This window comes from Manihot esculenta, chromosome 6 (genome assembly GCF_001659605.2).
Source record: "Manihot esculenta cultivar AM560-2 chromosome 6, M.esculenta_v8, whole genome shotgun sequence".
Classification (NCBI taxonomy): Eukaryota; Viridiplantae; Streptophyta; class Magnoliopsida; order Malpighiales; family Euphorbiaceae; genus Manihot; species Manihot esculenta.
Genome location: NC_035166.2, coordinates 29,594,319 through 29,614,482, shown reverse-complemented (window position 1 = coordinate 29,614,482; position 20,164 = coordinate 29,594,319). Strand labels below are relative to the sequence as shown.

General features: G+C 35.3%; 3 protein-coding genes and 1 non-coding gene across 10 annotated transcripts; 1 reads left to right on the top strand and 3 right to left on the bottom strand.

Annotated features, from left to right (window-relative positions):
* The first annotated feature begins 2,503 nt into the window (after positions 1 to 2,503).
* Positions 2,504 to 7,141, top strand: LOC110617980. Its single transcript, XR_006350980.1, has 2 exons — positions 2,504 to 4,019; positions 6,745 to 7,141. It is a non-coding gene; the product is annotated as an uncharacterized LOC110617980 (transcript).
* Positions 4,247 to 4,950, bottom strand: LOC110616714 (60S ribosomal protein L27). The gene has a single exon (XM_021759186.2). The coding sequence runs from the start codon at positions 4,800 to 4,802 to the stop codon at positions 4,395 to 4,397; it is 408 nt and encodes a 135-aa protein (XP_021614878.1). The 5' UTR covers positions 4,803 to 4,950; the 3' UTR covers positions 4,247 to 4,394.
* A 739-nt stretch (positions 7,142 to 7,880) lies between the features above and the next one.
* LOC110616713 lies at positions 7,881 to 11,533 on the bottom strand. 3 transcript variants are annotated; one of them, XM_021759184.2, is made up of 4 exons: positions 11,382 to 11,533; positions 10,098 to 11,199; positions 9,097 to 9,480; positions 7,881 to 8,071 (listed from the first exon to the last, which is right to left on the bottom strand). In XM_021759184.2, coding segments are annotated over exons 2-4 (1,437 nt in total). In that variant the 5' UTR covers positions 11,149 to 11,199; positions 11,382 to 11,533; the 3' UTR covers positions 7,881 to 8,069. The 3 variants fall into 3 exon arrangements, with proteins under 3 accessions (XP_021614876.1, XP_021614877.1, XP_043813324.1); XM_021759185.2 differs by having other exon boundaries at positions 9,103 to 9,480; XM_043957389.1 differs by lacking the exon at positions 7,881 to 8,071 and having other exon boundaries at positions 8,923 to 9,480.
* A 2,126-nt stretch (positions 11,534 to 13,659) lies between these two features.
* Positions 13,660 to 19,807, bottom strand: LOC110617766 (serine/arginine-rich splicing factor SR45). 5 transcript variants are annotated; one of them, XM_021760756.2, is made up of 12 exons: positions 19,419 to 19,807; positions 18,893 to 18,958; positions 18,713 to 18,801; positions 17,907 to 17,953; positions 17,730 to 17,810; positions 17,475 to 17,640; positions 17,160 to 17,370; positions 17,020 to 17,079; positions 16,516 to 16,629; positions 14,950 to 15,019; positions 14,814 to 14,851; positions 13,660 to 13,957 (listed from the first exon to the last, which is right to left on the bottom strand). In XM_021760756.2, exons 1-12 carry the CDS (start codon positions 19,646 to 19,648, stop codon positions 13,897 to 13,899), a joined length of 1,233 nt encoding a protein of 410 aa, XP_021616448.1. In that variant the 5' UTR covers positions 19,649 to 19,807; the 3' UTR covers positions 13,660 to 13,896. The 5 variants fall into 5 exon arrangements, with proteins under 5 accessions (XP_021616448.1, XP_021616446.1, XP_021616449.1 ...); XM_021760754.2 differs by having other exon boundaries at positions 17,160 to 17,394; positions 19,419 to 19,806; XM_021760757.2 differs by having other exon boundaries at positions 14,814 to 14,840; positions 17,160 to 17,394; positions 19,419 to 19,806.
* Positions 19,808 to 20,164: the final 357 nt, after the last annotated feature.

Below are 20,164 nucleotides of genomic sequence, written 5' to 3'. Positions count from 1 at the left end.
CACTGATTGGAATGATGGTAATTAAAATAATTTGAAGTTATATAAGTTTAATATTTTATGCAATTGCATGTTTAATTAAAATAATTTTAAGTAAAAAATAATTTATGAGCGTAATTATTGTTAAACTTATTAAAATTCTTAACTTTAATAGAAAATGAGTTGATTAACACTTATGGACCGTTAAACTGATGCTCTAAATTAAGGAAGAAAATGTGAGGTGATTAAACAACTATAAACAATTACTTTAACATCAAATTAATATATTTATTAAAAGGGTGAAAGTAAATAAATTATTTGAGATTAAAAAGAGTGTGTAAGAATGAATATATTAAATTTTGTATATATTTTATTTTTATACTGTAATAAATTAGGGTTAGTTAATAATTTTATTGAAAATATAATTAATATCTATTAGTAGATAAGAGATCTATTATTATAAATATAATAGAAATTTACTTTATAATAGTGGTGATTATATGTCATGAGAGATTCAATCAAACATATGGAGCGAGTCTTTTATCATTTCGAATACAGTGTTTTTTTTTTATGGGTGAGATTTAAATGACTAAATATTACAAGGTATTAGAACTTTCATACGTTTCGAATGAATATTATGTTATACCAATAAATAAAATATATTATAAAAGTATGAATGAAATAAAAATAATATAATAAAATAATAAGTGAAATTAATTTCTAAACACTAAAATAAAAAGTTGAGCTCCCTCATTTTACTCTCTATAAGCTTTAAGAACTTACAAATTAATACATAAATTTATTTTTAGTTAAATTTTGGAGAGAAAATAATCCATAATAATTTTTAAATTAAGTAAAAAAAAAATCCAATAAATATTAAGGAGAGAAATAAAAAAGTTGAAAAGAAATAAAAAATTTGTAGTCCAGAAAATGCAAAATGTATATTTAGTAGTATATTTTGAACAAGAGATATTTGATTGGATAAAATAAGGGCTTAGCCATATGTTGATATGATGAATGGCTTTGATTCTCCGCATAATTATAAGAAAGCACATGCTGCATGAGGTAGGCCGTACAGACACAAGGCCACCACTTCCTTAAAATACGACACCTAATCCTTAAATCACTCATCTTTTATTAATATCCTATCCCTTTTAAATTACTACACAAAATTAATTTTATAACTGTAAGTAGATGATGTGAACGTTTGAATTAGACCAACACAATATAATCAAAATACTTTGATATTAAAATCTTGTTATTGAATTTGAAGAAAAGTGATTCACTAAGGAACTTGGGATTGTTGATAATTATGAAGAAACTTGAAGATAGGGAACCCCACCCCACAAGATATGAAGAAGATTAGATGAAAAGTAGCTATAGCTATTAGCTAAGATAGATGGATTTCGTTTCGGTGTTCCCCTTTCTTGGAAACCTTTCTCTTTTATTCTACCCCTCTATTATTGCATGCATCAAGCCAACCATAATATCCACCACACTTTAGTTTAACCACCACCCAAAAAAATCATAAAGTTAGGAGAAAGGAGGTAATGGGTCACAACCCATATTACATTTTCTGACTTTATTGTGAAAATATATGTAGAAAAAGAAAGATACTAAATTGGACGGCTATGATTGCTCCATACATGTTGTCATGATAAAATTAAGACATAAATATAAAGAATTTATAAGATATCATGTGTGTTTGTGCTTTCCCTCTTTTTAGGGCAGATATATAAATAAATATTGAATCTTGACTTGACGTGGGAGTTTTCTTTATCTTTTGTTCCATTCAACATAAAGTTGGTATTGTACATGTGATCTCCATCTTTTTTAACAATTCACAATATGAGAATCTCTCATTGATTTAGCTTTCGGGGAATCTCATTCATCACCCCCACAAAAACAAATGTAAGCCAACCTTTGAGCATGTCAGCTGCTGCATCTTCTCTATGTAATTAAAATAAATAAAAAGGAAACAGACATATGGTAGGCAGTTTTTGATGCTAATGAATGAGGTTCTTCACAGCATAACAATAAAGAAAGCTTCTTCTTTTATTTATTAGTTTTTGCAATCTGCAGCTCATGGGGTCAGTTGAACTATCATTATTTCTTGTATTGGAAACATACCTTACTTGTACACAGGATTCTTAAAAAGAGAGGTTAACTTTGCATCTCTGCCAGAAAATTTGACCGTTAGGTTAATAGAAGAAGTGGGTTTTAGAGAGAGAAAGAAAAAGAATGCATTCATGGATATGTGGACCCAAGTGATAAAGGTAGGGTACTTGATTCTCTTTATCTTCACTGATATGGTATTGTGTACATTTATTCATCAATCTTTCTTGACTAATAATTGAAGCAAATAAATAAATAAAAAGATGAGTAGGAGACATCAAAGTGGGTTGAATATGGGAGGTGTGAGTGATGGACTTTGGAAAAGAAAAGAAAAGATAAAAATTCTTCCCAAAGGACACGTTTCTCAATGCACCTTCTTTTTGATTTCTTAGTGTTTGCTATGCACCAAACACTTCTCATTTCTGAGCTTGCCTTTATGTTTCCATGTGCATATCCATGCTTTGTCCCACACATCGACAGCTCCTTTCGCATTCATTTCCTATACGTATATTGCTTTGCAGGCCAGATGCTAGCTTCCTCCCCATTGAAAACTACTTTACATCACTGCTTTATTACCCATGATCTATATATATATATTTTCTCTTTCTCTTGGTTGTTGGTTGACCCAATTCAACATTAATTAGCTATTTTCTTCTTTATCACCTTCGGATGAAATTTAGATGGGCATTGATTACTTTCCTCATATCTATCAAGTTTCTTGTGGGATCACTCGTGATATATCGTATAGTTTTCAACTACTTGCTTTGGCTACGATCTAGTGGTTGAATAGCATTTAATAGACAATTCTATTCTCATGAAGGTTAGAAACTTTGGATATAGATGTATTAAAAATTTATCAAAATCGCTAGGTGACTATCATCTTGCTCCGTTTTTGCAATATGATATTGATATGTAGCAAGCTATGTGTTGCCAGCTACCTTGCTATTTTCCCCATTACTTTAACCTATATCAGCAAGGCACTTGGTGGTTATTGAACCCAGTTTAATGACTTCTTTTCTTATCATAACCTCATCAGGATAAGCTTTTCTTGATCCAAAAGGTAATCCAATATCCGCTCTATCAATCCCAGAACGCTTAATTTGGGTTGGGCTCCTTGCATGTCATATCCAAGAGTTGCCTTTATTCATTTCGTAGAATTTGAATATCTTTTAGGCCCGTTATGAAGCTTGCAGAAAAATGGGCCAGTCCAACATTCAGGCACTACATCAAACATATAGGGGGCCATATGGAAATCGCACAAAACGAAGCCAATCTAACGTAAGAAGCTATTTTGCTGGTCATTGACATTGAAATTCATTTATTTAAATTTATTGAAACGAAATGAAGACTTCAGCTTAGAATTTGTATCAGGCGTTGTAAAAGACCTGTTCAACTTTGCACTTCACTCTCACAAAGAATCGTTCTCTCAAAGACTTAAAGAGGGTATTTAAAAGAAATTATGAAATTTAAATAACTTGCACACGATTAAAATGCTTAATAAAAAGGTAACCAATAAGAAATTTATTATTAAAATTATTAAAGTGAAATATGTTGAGCGTTTTAAAATTAAACAAGAATAGCACCAGAAAGTACTTGTAATGCTTACAGACACTAATGAAAAAGCTACGACCTCCATTTTTTTCTTTTGGGTTATACCGAGAAAATATTTTAAACAAACGAATTAGCATAAACTTAATGCTTATTACAAACGAATTAGCTTAACTTTAAAGCAGATTATGAATGAAGACAAACATGCTCTTATTTTCTCTACAAACCAACATTTTTCCATTTTGCAACCAAATATCTCATCTTCTATGGTGGAAATAGCTCTATATGATCAGCAACAAGTTGCTGTTATATCCAACCTTCACCAATATACATTAGTAGAGACCAAAAAGCAAGTTTGCTGATGGCTTCTGCAAAGCATGGTAAGCCATATACTCTTCAAATCTCCAAATACGTCTTAACTTTCAATTAATATTATATTGTGTTTGCAGTTTCTCTTAATGCTATCTCAAGCAAGACCCATATTCCATTGACCTTGACAAAATCCATACATAAGTTGCCAACAAGTAACCCAAGATAAACATACAAATGCCTTCAAAAACTATAAAAATCTCATTCTGCGTAAGTGTATATGTGAAAAACTCATCAATTTGATCAATAAATAATCAAAACCGCATGGCATTATATCAATTTCTAGCAATTAAATCCAAATTAACAAGCTTTTCAATCAACTAACAAAATCTCTTTAAATCCAAAGTAAATTTAATCATCAAAAACCAGAAATCCAAATTTCTATTTCAAAACCTGAGCTTGGAAAAGAACCACCGGTTCTTCCCAGTCTTGAACCTCTCCTCAAACCTCTTCTTGATTTCTTTGGCAGCCGTAACCTTCTTGTCCTTAGTCACCAAGGCTTCAGGATTCACCACATCCTTCAAATCCACATCCAGAGTGTATCTCGTAGGCATTAAATGGCTGTAGTTCACCACCCTCATAAACGCCTTCACGCGTGACTTCTTCGCTGTCTTCTTCGCAGAGTCCTTCTTGATCACCTTTGATGGATACTTCGATATGCCAGCGACAAGGCAGTGCCCGTAGGGCCGGTCACGGGTTCCCTCATCGAAGGATCGGACTATCACCGCCTTCCTGCCGGCGAAGCGACCCTGGAGGAGGATAACTGCCTTGTTGGGTTTCAGGAACTTGACCATCCTCGTTTCTGGCGGAGGCGAGCGAGAGGTTTTGAGATTTTCTTACGAATTTTACCTGTGGCAGGCTAGCAGCTGCTTGTAGTGGCCAATGTCTCGACTATCAACTAGGGTTTGTGTGAAGAGGTTGATAAGAATCAGATGGGCCTTGATAGTGGATAAAAGTACAGAACTGCCGCTTCATTAAAATTCAAGGCCCGCTTTCTGACCCATGACCCGAGATCCTAATTCATTTTCTTCGGGTGGGTTATACCAAATGATAACGGGCACGCACATCCACATCGCTCGGATTATGTATTCGGGTCAGGCATTCCGCTTCTACCGTTGATGTAAAAAAGAATTCTACCTCTGTTTAGTTTGTTCTAGCAGTAATGGCAGCGTCACTGATCTGTTTATCGCCGGCGCTGGGAGTCATTTATCCGGTGAGTTCCAGCTGACGGTTCGTTTTAAAACTGGAATCTCTCCAGAGCAAAAAGTCGAAAATAAAACCAAGTTTCATTCTTCGCAAAGAATCTGAAGATAGCTCTCTCTCGGTATGATGATGTTTCAGTTGCTTTTGGTTTTTGACTCAATTTTTGGGATCTCATTCTTTCTTTCTACTTACTGTTTCTGTTAATTTGATATTGATTAAGATACGCTCTGTTCGTCTAAAGCTGAGAATGTGAATTTGAGTTGTATGTACTGTAGTTGTTAGAATTATTCTGCGCATGAATGCAATTCTGAGTTCTTGCTTTGCAAGGTTTTTGTTTGGGGCTACCAATAATGGCTATTGCATACCATTTGTAAAGCTTTGAGAATATGATGCATTGGAGATTTATTCCTTGCTTTGTTCTTGCTCCCCTACTCCACCTGCACTTTGATCGGATTTCACAAGATTGTGTTTTCACTTTTTAAACCTTCTTGATATAGCAGAACTGACTGAAATTCTTACCTCTCTCTTCTTTTTTAAGTACCTGAATTAAAGTTGATGCTGGTGCTAGGATCATTTTAAATCTCTATATTTGTTCATGTATGCAACTCCTGGTGCCTTGAAGGATGGCTTTCTGACCTTAGTGATTTGCTTCGCATAATGTATAAAATACTAATGAAATGTTTGATGACTTATTTAACAATTATTGGAAGGTGGTATTTAGGAGAAACTACCAGAAGCCTGCTACTGCAGATGTTGATGGTGATGCTGAAAGATTGTCATGTAACCTCATCTCACAACACATGTATTAAAGCAAGATAATTGTTTATCTTTTGAATGTGTATATCGTTTATCTATCTACTTCATTGTGCTATTTCTGTGTTTTATTATATTGATGTTTTTGTGATTGTTGATGTTACTTCTATCATGTGGTTGTGTAAATGATTCTGGGGTACGCTAATGTTTTGTTAATTTTTCACAACCCTCGTATTTCTTACTGTCTTAAATCCTTTATTTCTTATAAAATAATACCCGTCTTTGATGATTACCTGGCCCTTTGTTCCCATCAGTTGCTGTGGCAATGGCCAAGGTTTCAAGTGAGGTTAAAGCTGCTGATATAGGGATCCTTTTTGTAAAGCCTCTGGCGTATTGGACTCGGTTTTTTTTATCACTGCAACAGCATTTTTCACGCCCTCGTATTGATGCTATTGCGTCTGAGTCTTGGTATAGATACAGGACTTGCATGTTAAAATTGATGCATTGGATGAGCTGATATTTTGTCACTCTGTAGGTCAAAAATAAGAGATCTTGCTGAAAAGACCTATGGAAAAGTTCCATCAGGGACACAAAACCTAGCTCATGGACGCTGTTGGATTTTGGCGGGTGCCATTGAATGACGGCTTAGCACCTTTTGTATAGCATGGAATTTACTCAACGGGAAAAATTGATTTTGTGGGTTGGGTCTTATCTTGCCTGAAGCGTTGTTCCATTGTTGTTGATCCATATAATTATTGTTGTTTCGGCTTTGAATTTCAGGTGATGTGGTTATCCACATATTTCTTCCTCGGCAGAGGGCTTTCTACAACTTGGAAGAGTTCTATGGCAATGCAAGTCCCATAGAACTCCCTTTGGAGAACCAACCACCATTTCGAAGTGAAAATGGACATAAGAAGCCTGTATTTATGGCTGGATGACTACGAGCCAATTTCAAATCTGCTGGTTTGAATTTGCGTGACATGCATTCAAGGCCTGGCAACGTTGACAATTTTCTTGCTAAAGATGAGCATTGGTTAATGTTGAGGAATGCCACTGGCTTGGAATCCATTGTTGCATAGTTTACTCCAAAAAGTTGGTGAATCACGTGTGTATATCATGTGTATGAGCTACACACCATTGCTATAAGAAAGTTTGGACATGATGTTCTTGCAGTTGATGTGAAAATGTTCCTCTAGCTACTGGGCGTTTTCCCTTTAGGTTTCGTTGTTAATCATGTAATAGTTGCAAGCTCTTCAAAGGTTTTCACAGTTTAAAAGGTCATTAACAAAAACATGGAAAGGTCAGAAGCGAAACAAAATATTAATTGGGTCTGCAGGGATCAATATCATGCTCGAGCGAATGCAAAGACGGACTCATCCCAGCATTGTACTCGTTCTCTTTTAACAGCCTGCCATTATAACTAACATATAAAAGAAATTGAAGCGAATGCCAGTGATCAGTGATTAGGCACTGTTCAATTTATACTCCATGCCCACTAAAACTAGCACACAACTTCACACAGAAATATTAGAACCTGCCATGCCGGGAGCATGCATGATTTATAGACCTCAAACCCGCTACAGGAGTTCGTTAATTGTACGGTGGCTGGTAGCAGTGCTGAGATCTGGGAGTTTAGATGTTGGTACTTCGTAATGTGACTCCAACAGGGACTTTTACAGAAGCAACGGGACCGGTAATTTTATTCTTATTCAATTGTCATTGAAACTTTTTCTTCGCATATAGAATCTGCAGAATCTTGGAATGTTGCGCCAATCCCGCATCAGAGGCCATGGATAATGCCCTGAATTAAATCGTTATTTCTCTCTTAAGGCATTGAATGTGCATGTCTTTTTGTTATTTGTTCTATAATGCAGTCCCATTCTGCTCAAAGAACACATTATAAGAGAGAACGAACAAACTCAGAAAATAAAGTTTCATTAGAAAAGCCAATATACAATCTCAAAGCCTACGAGAACTAAGGAATCAACACAATCAAACAAGCTCCTTAACGACACAGCTGATAGTAAACCATGGAGATCAATTCTGTCAGACACAGTCAGAAGCTTATCAAGGATTACTGCCATTTGGAAAAGATAGAAATTGGTTCCTGCAAACACAAGTACAAGGAATATCAGCAAACGAAGGTAAAGATATGCATGGATCATGTGCGTGCATATCTACAAGTGCATGTGAGAATGGGGGGAGTGGGAGATAAAGACAAGGGACTGGAAAGGATTATAGAAGCAGATGGAAAAAAATGATCATGATGACGAGATTAATAAAATGGATGTTGGATGGGGACGACATCCTATTACAATCAACCCATGGTAACATTAAGTTAAAGGCTATGCATGATCAGCCATTGATCAATGCAAAAGTCCAAACAATATACACCTAGTCAAATGTTCACTATACAGATCGCTCAGCTATACAAAATTGGACGTGGAATGGCAAATAAATATAAACTCCATTATTGAGGAAGAAAAAAACTCAATGAAGTTGTTGAACACCTTTATCTGCCCATAACCAGATCACCTATCAGATATAACCCTTAGCCAAACGTTATGTTTCCTTCATATCATCCATGGTAAAAACAATAAGGACACACATAGTTAATATCCACTTAGTGTTTTTTGTTGTTGTTGTTTTTCTTTTTTGGTTAAGTCTACATGGCACAACTGTTTCATTGTTAATGTAATTCAATGAATTGCCAATTCGTTTTTGTCGCAGATAAATCACTGCTACTATTAGTTCCTAGCATCCATAGGAATTTAAACAAAATGGTTATATAATTTCCCAGTATTCTTGAAACACACGTGTGCATGCGCAGAGACAGTGTATCTAATCCATTTGAGTTAAAAAGTATATCACTAATAATAGAGCTTCTTTCTATTTCTTTTCTGTGCTGCTTTCAATCAGCCAACATATAAGTGCAGTTTCTCTACTCATAACAGAACCTCAAGAAAATCACCATCAGATATGTATAACCAAGAAATTGTTTTTATGAGCATGCTACATGCAAAATATACATTTGTGCATGCACATGCAGTCGTGTGTGTGTGAGGCCTCAAGCATGAGAGACATTTGACAAAAAAGATATGTATTGATATAGACATTGAAGAGGTCAGTTACAGGTACAATTAGCCGACTGTTGACTGCCTTGTCCAGGTTCTGTCAGATTTAGCTCCACAGCATGAGTTGCTGTCCACCCAGGCTCATATGCTTCAAGAAAACCAATTTTTGCCTTATTAGGCAAATCATGGGGATGAACAAATGGTACTCCAGCAGGCCACCCGATCTCCATTCGAATACTAGCACATGGGCTATCCAAGCCATGAATGTGATTCTCACACTCCTTGAGGTTGCAGAACCTTAGCTTGATCCCTTTCTTATCTGCAATATCCTGAACTCTTTCCTTCAGAACCCTTTGGGCTTCAAGCCTTAGCCTCTTAGACGGGGGCAGAGGTTTGGATCTTGAATTATTTTTTCTCCTCCTCATCATGGGCTTCATAGATCCTGTACCAGCATGTCATCGATCCAAGGACCTGCTGTTAAAAACTTCTCACTAAGGACTACTTGCACAGAAAAAGGAAAGCGAAAAAAACCAAAAAGAAGAGGGTCCAAAGATTTAAATTGCCAACAGAAGTTATCAAAATTACATATGGACAGAGAAAACCTCTAACATGATAGAAAAAAATAACGATGTTAAAGCTTTCAGACTTGTCACAAGAGAGCAGAAAATCTTTCCATGATTTAATAAACTTGCACGGTCACTGGAACAAAGATAAGCAAATGGCACACTGAACACCTAAAATACTGAACAATAAGGTGAATCATTAAGTTGAATTCCATTATAGATCAGAAAAAAGGTTCGCAATGAAATGGTATTTGAAAAACTGTTCAAAAATGAAGAGAGATAAGGATGGTCAAGTCCTCCAACAGAACCAACTAACTAAAAATAATAGAATGAAGCATCGTCTATTTTAGTGCTGCTTGAAGTATGATGATAAATGCCATTCAAAGTGAAGTGTTCATGCAAAGGATTCGAGACAATTTTGATCAGAGGGTGCATTTCTAAAAAAGTTTTACTAATTAAACAATCAAAACAAGAATGTTTTGGGAGTACTACCTACCATCTTGAGATGTTGAGAAATTAAAACTTTGGAAACTATGCCTGTTAAAGAGCTGATCAGTGGGGTGAGGTCTCTGCATGAAGTCATCCACTGGCACTGGCAGCTGGAACTGAGCTTCAACACCATGACCAGCTGCTCTCATCTCCGAACAACTGAGACTGGTCATAGACTTCGGCATAAGTTTAAAAGCCAAAGAACTGCGCCCATACATGTTGCCCTGCATGTCATTAATCTCTGTTCTGTGAAGCGCAGGGTTGATATAGCCTGCAGTTGCCTGGTACAGGGCAAGTCCAGGGTAAACAATGGCTTCTTGAGGACCAAGATCTCCATCCACCAGAACCCAGCGACCATGAAAATCTCTAACATGTAAACCAGCCTTATCTGACTTAACAAGAGTTATCAGGCTTTTATCAACTTGGTTCTCATGGTCAGGATACATAACCACCTGACCATCCTCTTCAGCAGTTAAATTATGGTGCTGTGCTCCCTGAAATGATGGTCGAGCATAACAACAAACAGACAATACCGAAGAAGATATTTCCCGACTTCTCAAGGGAACATTATCAAGTATTTCCGTAAAAGGAGAGCTGCGCAAGTTTAAATAGAAACTGATGGCATCCAATATATCTCTAGCTGCCTTTCCAAGCAGGGCAAATATGTCCGGCAATCCTCCAGGAGGAAATTCCATGGAATTATTCGGCTCTATAGGAGTCAGGCCTGGTCTATAATCATAGGTTTCCTGCCACAGCTGAGGATCAGCATAATAACCAGATGTCTTGCACCATTCGCGAGAATCATTGGTATGAATCACATCCGAAGAGGGGTATGATGATCTTTGATGGAAGTAAAGGCGAGCAGAATCCAAACCGGATCTCAAAAGAGCCCCATCGATACCCGAGAACTGAATGATTGCAGCAGAATACTGAGCAAGTGACTGTGATAAAGTAGAGACTGAGAGTTTGTAAGAATCAGAAGGAAGGCCTTCAGAGGGAATAAGATCACTGAGCTTCACACGACCCAAAGACGGCAATGGCAGGCCATTGCCTGCCATGAAATTGTCAGAGTTACCTGTGCTAAAGCTTGAACGGAAGCCAGAAGCTCACTGGAAATAGAAACAGAAAGCGGCATCATCATCAATAACAAGCACAGGAGAAATGTTGTGAAGCTTAAAAATTCAGAAATTAAGTAATTGAAGAAACAATTTCTAATGCAAATTTAGCTACAAAAATCAAAATTTTCTGCATCTACTTTGATGATGATTCTGGAAGATAACAAAGAACTGACCTTCGAAGAGCTGATGTGTAAATTTGGAGAATCGAAAGGAAATTTGATGAAACACAAATTAGGGTTTGGCGGAAAGAGGGGTCACAGAAACTTGGCTATTGAAATTTTTTTCACTTGTACGTAGAAAGTGAAGTAGAATAGCATTTAATTTAATTTAATTTATAAATATAACAAATAAATAAGTGCCGTATTTTTTTGCTTTTATATTCAATTACTTAAAAGATTTGAATAAATTAAAATTATTTTTAAACATACTTAATCTACTGAGTGAGTACTGTCATAATTTTACATATTCACGGTCTGTCTTTCAAATTTTTATGTCATATAACCAATTCTTACATATTTTTGTCATCTTAAGAAATATAAAATAATAATAAAAACACTAACAATAAGTTTATAATTTAATCATTTAAATATATCGCTAGTTCTTGTTATTGTTTAAATATATTTATATATTTCTTTATATTTATTTAATTAGATATTATCTATTTAATTCTACTCTATTAGTGAGGCCATCTTGAGTTTCCACTCATAAATTCCCGCCAATATAAATGTCTTACAAATTTAGATAATTTTTTTGCAATATTTTTATTTCTTCCGAAATTTTTATAGCTTTACTTTTAAGTAAATTATGATTTTTTTTAAAAAAAAATTGTTATAATTAGTAATACCTCTATACATTAATTGTCAATAATTTTCCCATAATTCAAACAAAATCATAAACCGAATTGAATTACAAATTTCATGAATTGACAAATAAATTAATTAATTAATGATGACAAATTACATGAGTAGCACTTACCTTTCAATTAAAATTCAATTCATATGTTGCAGTTTTGCAGCTCTCTTATATGATTAAGGTCGAGAATAAACACAACATTTTTTTTTTGTTAAAGGTGATAATTTCATAAATGCAAGGATTAAATAGACAGAGTGCATAATATAAAGTTGACTTGAGGCATTTGATTGTATAAAAAAATTTCATTCGACAGAGCTTTAAAAGCTAAACAATGTGCGACTTTATTACAAGATCTAGAAACATAAGAGAAGGTCACCCCATTATTGTTGGCTGCAAAATCTCCAAATATCACTAAGTTGTCATCGAAGAAAACGCAAAACTATCATCTTAGGTTTGTCATGATTTTTAATTCAATTAGTATTATGTTTCATTAACGGCCTTTCTGACGACCATTTTGATTCAATCCACTTAATTTATTGTTTAAATATATTATTAAAATACATAGAAATACAATTCTTCATTAAAAATCATTATGATGCTCTCACAAGTTAAAAACGTGAATTAAAAAAATATATTTCTATTTAAAACAAAAAAAAAATTAAAAATATATATAAAAAATTATTTTCCCTATCCCAATTCACTGCATCATTCCCTAACTCTTAAGTTTTGTTTCTTTGAATTTTTTTTTAGGAAAAGAAAAACTAAATTTTTAGTTCTCTTTAATTACGGGCTTGGAACTTTTCTCTATTGGACTTTGAACAAGCTAATGCATTGCCCGTGGAGTTCTCAACAGTGTTTCAGCCATCCATAGCTTCTTGCTCAGCTGGACGTTTCTATTGTCCATCTCTACATAGAGGCCAACTTTTATGCTGATAAATTAGCAAGAATAGCAGAGTTGAATGCTGCTGGTCTGACAGTTCTTGAGAACCCTCCGAATGATTTATTGTTGGATGGATCGTGATTTGAGTACATGGTAGTGTACCTGGAATGAAATTGGTGTGAGCTCTGAGCTCTTCCTTTATACCAAAAAGAAAAAACAAAAGATATTTCCTTTACCAAGCTTTTTGGAGGATTTATATTTGCTTCATCCGTTAAATTAACTGGCAGCGTGTACTTTAATGGTTACAAATTAAATATGAGAATTTATCCTTTAATCCATCTATCAATGTTCAATTTATTAACCAATTAAAACAATCATCTCATATCTATTGAAAATTTACTCCAACAGATACCTGCAACCGAAAGAGGTTAATAGGCCAGGGATTTGGTCCCCTCTCCCTCCCAACCAAAAGCGAAGGTGAAGGAAATAATAGCGCTGTTAATCGCACGACGCCACAACTATTTCTAAATGAAATTCTGCTGCAATCAAATGGTAAATGAAGGCCGCTGCTGCTTGGAAGAACTCAGGAACAGAAGTTTCTCACTCGTTCTTACTCTCTCCTCTATTGTGTACAAATTAAAAATTCCAACTTGTAGAGACAATTAAAGTTTGTTCACTGTTGAGGGGGAGAGAGAGAGGGGGGGAAAAAAGGCATAAAATTCAACAGAAAAGCAGCTAAACTGTAATAGATAATTCTCCACAAATACTGGCAACTAGCACGCACAGCATGGTTCCATGAAGCAAAACAAACAATCCTGAAGAACAGTATTAACTTCTATCACTGTTTTACATCACAAGCCATCAAAGGATTTTTCCATACTGAAACAGACCTTAACTAGTTCAGTACTCATAGATATAGAGGAGGGAGAGGGGGAAGAGATTGCCACAAATACTACCTATGATTTACGAGGTGGTGAGCTGCTGCTGTTGCTGGTGCTGCTTCTTCCCCTCAAAGGCCTATACAAGAAGCATCTCTAGTTATTTTAAGAAGAAATTAGAAAATGTTAAAAGACTGTTTTGTAGAAAACTTGTATATGGAAAATATTCTCCAAGAGAAATAACTTCCTTTCAGTTGTTTGGTTGCAATGTTAAAAAAAAAATGTTATAACATTTATGTATAAAAAGTTCGAGAGTGTTGATAAGATCATTAAAGTTATATTTTTCCTCTGACCAAACACCAGATATGCAGAAAATATTCTCAAAAAAATATTTTTCATGAAATAAATGGAACCTTAAAGAAGAATTGTAACCAAGACAAAATATACACCAAAAATACAACATTACAATAGACCAGAAAGTCCAACAGAATTTTTAACCATACATGGAAAGAATTCATAGTAAAATCATGCAGATATTTAGTAACTTGCACAAGCCCCTTGCATCCTCTCACCCAAAAGCCCACCATATTTTTGTTCTCTAGCTAAGAGCCTTTCATTCAACAGTTCGCACTTCTTCAACCATTCACTTTCTCTACCATATCACCCATCCCACTTATTCCTTACAGTGTCTAGCCCAAGCCTCCTGCATTCTCTTTATAGCAGGAAAAGGAGAAAAAAAGGGGGAAGCATTGTGTGCACATTTTCTAGGCATTATGAGACTAAAAATTTATTCAAACAATTTTGAATAATCCAATACAAAAAGAGAATTTGGAAGGAATTTTGTCGAACAAGAATATCTTCATAGAATGTATTGGCCATTATATCATGCAAAACTTAGATTTTAACAAACCTCAAACAAATGAAATCTCATATGAGCTAGCAAGACAATGTGTGCTTAAACATGATCATAGATTTTCTTAAAAAAGAAAATTCACCTTCTAGGACTTCGGCTCCTTGATATCCTGCGGGTGACCTATCATGATCAAATACGTAAAACCAACTACATAATTACAGAGATCCTTTCCTAGCATAATAACAATAAACCTTTAGGCAAAGGAACAAATGACAAACCTTGCGTGGACTAGGCGACCTGGAATAAGATGATGACCTCCCACGTCTTGCAGCAGGAGCTCGGCCTCTGCTATACAACATGATCACAAAAATTGTAAGACATGCAGACAAAGGTGGCTTAGCAACAATAGAAAATTCGCAAAAAAATGATGGGATAAAAAATAATATAAGGTACACGGCAGTTATTCAACTTCAAAAATCATAAGTTTCTTACAGCGAGGAAAAAGGATCAATCCTGTGAGATGAAAAGATATAGAGAGTAAAAAACTTAATATATAATAGTCACCTGCAACTGGCAGTGAACTAGAATTCTTGGTAGTTAAGAATTTACCATAGAAGTTCCCACAACATTTTTAACCTTTCCTGTCTACTGTTCTAAACATAGCTTCCCCCTCCTCCCCTTTGCTTCAGTTCTCAACAATTCAAAATCTATTCTCACAACATCTCCATCTGCTTTCAAACCAAAATTCAAAATTCTCCCTACTAATCTAGTCCGTTTCCGTATTAACTGAATTTTCCTCATCCTACCCCACTAAACTAAGTTGATTCCCACTTGGTGCGTGTGGTTTTAGTTTAAGAACCATAATTTTGAACCAAAATTTCAGTTTCATTGTTTTAATTCTCAATTCCTCGAATCCAGTTTGGGTTCGTATCTTGAAACAATTTTATACAACTATTTTCGTGATAAGTATGTTGAATTGCCATTTAAGTTTTAAGGTTGGACCCTTGAACTATTTCTGAATTCTATAATATTTAATTATACATTATTATAAATAACTAAACATAGTAGTATGAGTATATCATATTTCATACATTTTAGTACTTCTTAATTATATGAAGGATTAAACATATTATAAAATGTAGCACACTTACAATAAGAATGATAAAGTGACGATGTATAAGAGTAATTAAGAAAAGTACATGAATGAAAGATAATGATAGTTTATATAATGTTATATATATAAAATAATGGCTGTAATATACATACGTTACAATTAATTGCATACAAATATATATAATTATATTGAAAATATATAATCTAAAAAATCCTAGAAAAGATGTGTATGAAATCAATTCTGTTGGGTTCCAGTTCAATAAGGGTTCAGGTCCTCTGGGATGGTTCTGGTTCGATTCTTAATGAATAACCAAAACAATATAATAAGTCAATTTGGTACAATATGGTTCTATGGTTCAGGACCTCCAAGAATTAAGCACACCCTTATACATAACATCCATTAGAAAAAACAACTGTCATCTTGGATTTTACTGAGGCTTGCACACCTCATCTGTGAAGCCATTTATCCATCCTAAAAAAGACTATCCTATTCAATTTCTACAACAACCTTCCTTTTACATCCTAAATATAGCTTCATCATCTGTGGAAATAATATAGAAAAGAAGAAATTGAAAGGCTTAGATAAAAAGGTAATATAAAGATATCCTTCTTATATCCTCACATAGCCAATGCTAACACATTGAGAATGCATAAAAAAGAATCAAACTGATGCTCAATAGGTACCTCGATTCTCTCAAACATAAAACAGCTCAGATAAACAATACACTTACCTCCTCGGTGCAGGTGATCTTGAACGTGAGCGAGCAGGCCTACGAATTGGAGAGCGGCTACGTCGACGAAGTGGGGACCTTCTTGGAGGACTAAGAGCTCGTCTAGGAGGTGTACTGAGATAAAGGGAAAAAAAGTTAAAAATTTGCTTAGCTTGTATTTTTCCTACCAATTCCTCAGAAATTATATTTTATCAATCATTACGGTTAATGGTTTATGATTACTAAAAACATACTTTGGATAAAGACCTCTTCAAAAGGCAGGCTGGACCAGGTTCAGACCATGCCAAATCAGGCTGGGTCTTTTAACCTAAGCCTGGCGCCACCCAAGCCTATATTTTTTTTTAAATCAAGCTTAGCCAAATACAATAGAATGTATAAAATATCAACATTTTATTAATCAGGGAACAAAGTTTCAGCCTGGTGCTCAATAAACATAACTTCCAATGTTTATCAGGATGGGCATTTCAGCTTTGAAACATAATAGTTTAATTAGCAAACAATTACCGTCGCCTTGGAGGAGAATGTCTGCGGATAGGACTACCACGAATCCTCCTGGGAGAGCCCCTGCAGAATTGATAATTGGTCAACAACCATTTCAAGTTACTTATGACATTGAGCAAGAAGTTGTTTAGCAGGCAGCCAACCTTGCAGGGGATCTATAACGCCTTGGTGGAGATGGAGAACGACCTCGAGCTGGGGAAGCTGGTCTCCGTCTTGGTGGTGCATCCCCACGATGAAGAGGAGACTCTATTCGCCGACATGGAGGAGAATCAGCACGTCGACGTGCAGGGGAATCTGGAAGACGTCTAGGGGATCCACCTCTTTGAGTAACAGGCATTCTTCTTCGAGGTGAGGCTAGGGGTTTACAATTGGGAGAAGCTGACATCAACTAGACACAATAACTACTTGCAAACAGAAAATAACAAAAAGCTCCATAACATACAAATATTCAAACATACATTCTCTTTGCCTCTTTAGTCCATCCTTCTCAACATCGACACTTGCATTATCAGGTTTGGAAGCATCCTGCTTTGGAGCAGCAGCAATAGGTTTTGGGGGTGGTGAAACCTTCTGTCGCGGAGGTAATGTGAACCTTGCTCGAACAACATTGCCATCAATCTGGGCCTGCATCAAGGCAGTTAGATCATGTCACCATAAATAATGTGGTTGCATAGAACCAACTACATTGAATCCCACATCTCCGTAACCATTACCCCATCCATGTATATTAAGGCCTTCTCAGCATCAGCCCTTGCCTTGAATTCAACATATCCATATCCCTTGGGAAGATTAACCTATGCAAGTGAAACATGTCATTGCACTAGGAAGATAAAACAAAAAAATGCTCCAAGCCTCCAACTGTATGAATATAACAACTTTTAAGAACTTACAGTACGGTCAATTGCCAGCTCCACATGTACAACCTCACCAAAGTTACCTGAGTAACAGGAAAAACAAAGAAAGATAAAAGGTCAATCAATAGAAATATGCATCAACAGACTAATAGAGAGAGAGAGAGAGAGAGAACCGACTCAATGTCCTAGACAATCAGTCAGTCACCATCCATGTAGCATACATTTGGTAGGCAGAAAATCAGAATTTTTCACTAACCAAATAAGCCTTATCAAACAGTCATCAACAAAGATTGAATTACTGAATAAGGAAAGACTACTTTTTGTGTACTAGTAAAAGCTAGTAGGCACTAAAAAAATTGATCATTAATAGACAAGTCCAACTGGTCCGCAATTAAAACCCACACCCTCCTTAGCTTCATACTCATTAAAAAACAGACCATTTATCTTTAAAGGCAAAGTTTCAAAAAAAATACTCCTCATTCACTCTCCAATGGTCCAACAGCTTGCAAATGCGGACATTGGAATTTTCATATACCAGTCCATTTGGTGGATATCTTACTGCTCACAATTAGACACTCAGTGCAATTAGAAACTCTCACAAATGAGCTTAAGATGCAAGCCTCATTTGCTCATTCGCATTGGAGCTACACATTTCACAGGAAACTCAAATTTTGCATACGTACCTAATTGAAAAACTAGATGTCTGTCGTTACAAAACTAACATGATTGCAAAATGCGGATTGTGTTTGCCACACAAAAAAATAGACAAGTTATGTCAACCATTTCAAAATACAAAGCATATAGATTTTGTAAGGACAAAAAAAAGAAGGTACAGAACTTACTGAATATCTCTTTTAAATGGCCTTCATGCACATTCCTGCTGAGTGAGTCAATGTGAAGAACAAGAGACTCACGAATGGGAGAAATCTTCCTGAAATCAGTGCCATGCAGGTATAAATGGCAAATTGAAAAAAATGTTTCAACCATTTCCCAAGTTCCTATAGTTTACATATCAAATTTACCTTGGCGGAGAAGTTTTTCTAGATTGCAGGTCTGGAGAACGACCTCGTTTAGCCACTACAGCAGAACTGGGGAAAAGAGGGGTGCAATTTTAAAAAATAAATAAATAAATGTACAAAAATAAAATTATTATGGAAAAAAAAAAAAGCTTAGGAATATCCCAATCTCTCTATATTCAAGTCCTGAACTTCATTTCGACTCCTACAAAGTTCTACAAACGTAAATTACACAGACGCGTTGATTGGTTAAATTCCAGAGAACTGTTAAAAATTATGTTCTCATATGATAAAAAGATCAGTTCAGCTAAACTCGAGAAGTCACACAAAGAATGAAGAACCTAGACTTTTAAGTCCAGTAGGTCCAACGGTTTCAAAGCTAATTTCTTCCTTTTTCCTACACTTCCTCCATTTAGTCATCAACTACAAGAATGTCTGTATCTTCGCAATAGAATATCCAATTTCACAGTAACCAAACAAACTTTCAGATTCTAAAATGTAAACAACGAAAAAGAAACAAAAAAGTCAGTACCTCTTTCTCTGAGCAGTAGGGCTGCGGCTACCCGAGCTGAGGCTGCGAGAAGGGGAGGAGGATGAAGAGAGCGATTTGGAACGAGATCGGGAGGACAAAGACCGGGAGCGTGAGCTGGAGCGAGAATCTGAACCAGAGTAAGAGCGTGACCGTGACTTCGAGCGGGACCTGGACAACGAACCCGAGCCAGAACCGGAAGGCGGCGAACGGCCTCGCTTTGGCTTCACCATGGATACAAAGGCAACAACAGTGGACAAGAAACCCTGGGTAAACCCCTACGGTGAAATTGTGCGACAGAAAGAAGGGGCAAGAACCAGGTGAGTTTTATCTGTCCAGTGCTTCACAGCTCTTCTTTGGAGTTGGATCTCTGGTCGACAAGTTTTTAGAAAAATGCACTTATAAGATATAGTATTATTTTAAAAATTCATACAAAATTAAATTGGAAAATTTTTAATTGTTTATAAATTTTATAATTAAAATATATAACATTTTAAATTATTTTACAATTAATATCTTTAATGAGTTAGTTTCTAAAAAACAAATGCTAAATTTACTCAAATAAATGTTAAATTATAAATTATTTTTAAACCAAATTTTTTATAATTTGAATATGACTAAAAATGTAAATATTAATAAAAATTTATAATATAATTTAAAACTATATAATAAAATAAATTAATAAAATGTCAACGAAACAACTTGTTAAATCATAAAAGCAGTTGAAGCAACATAGAGTTAATCTGTAA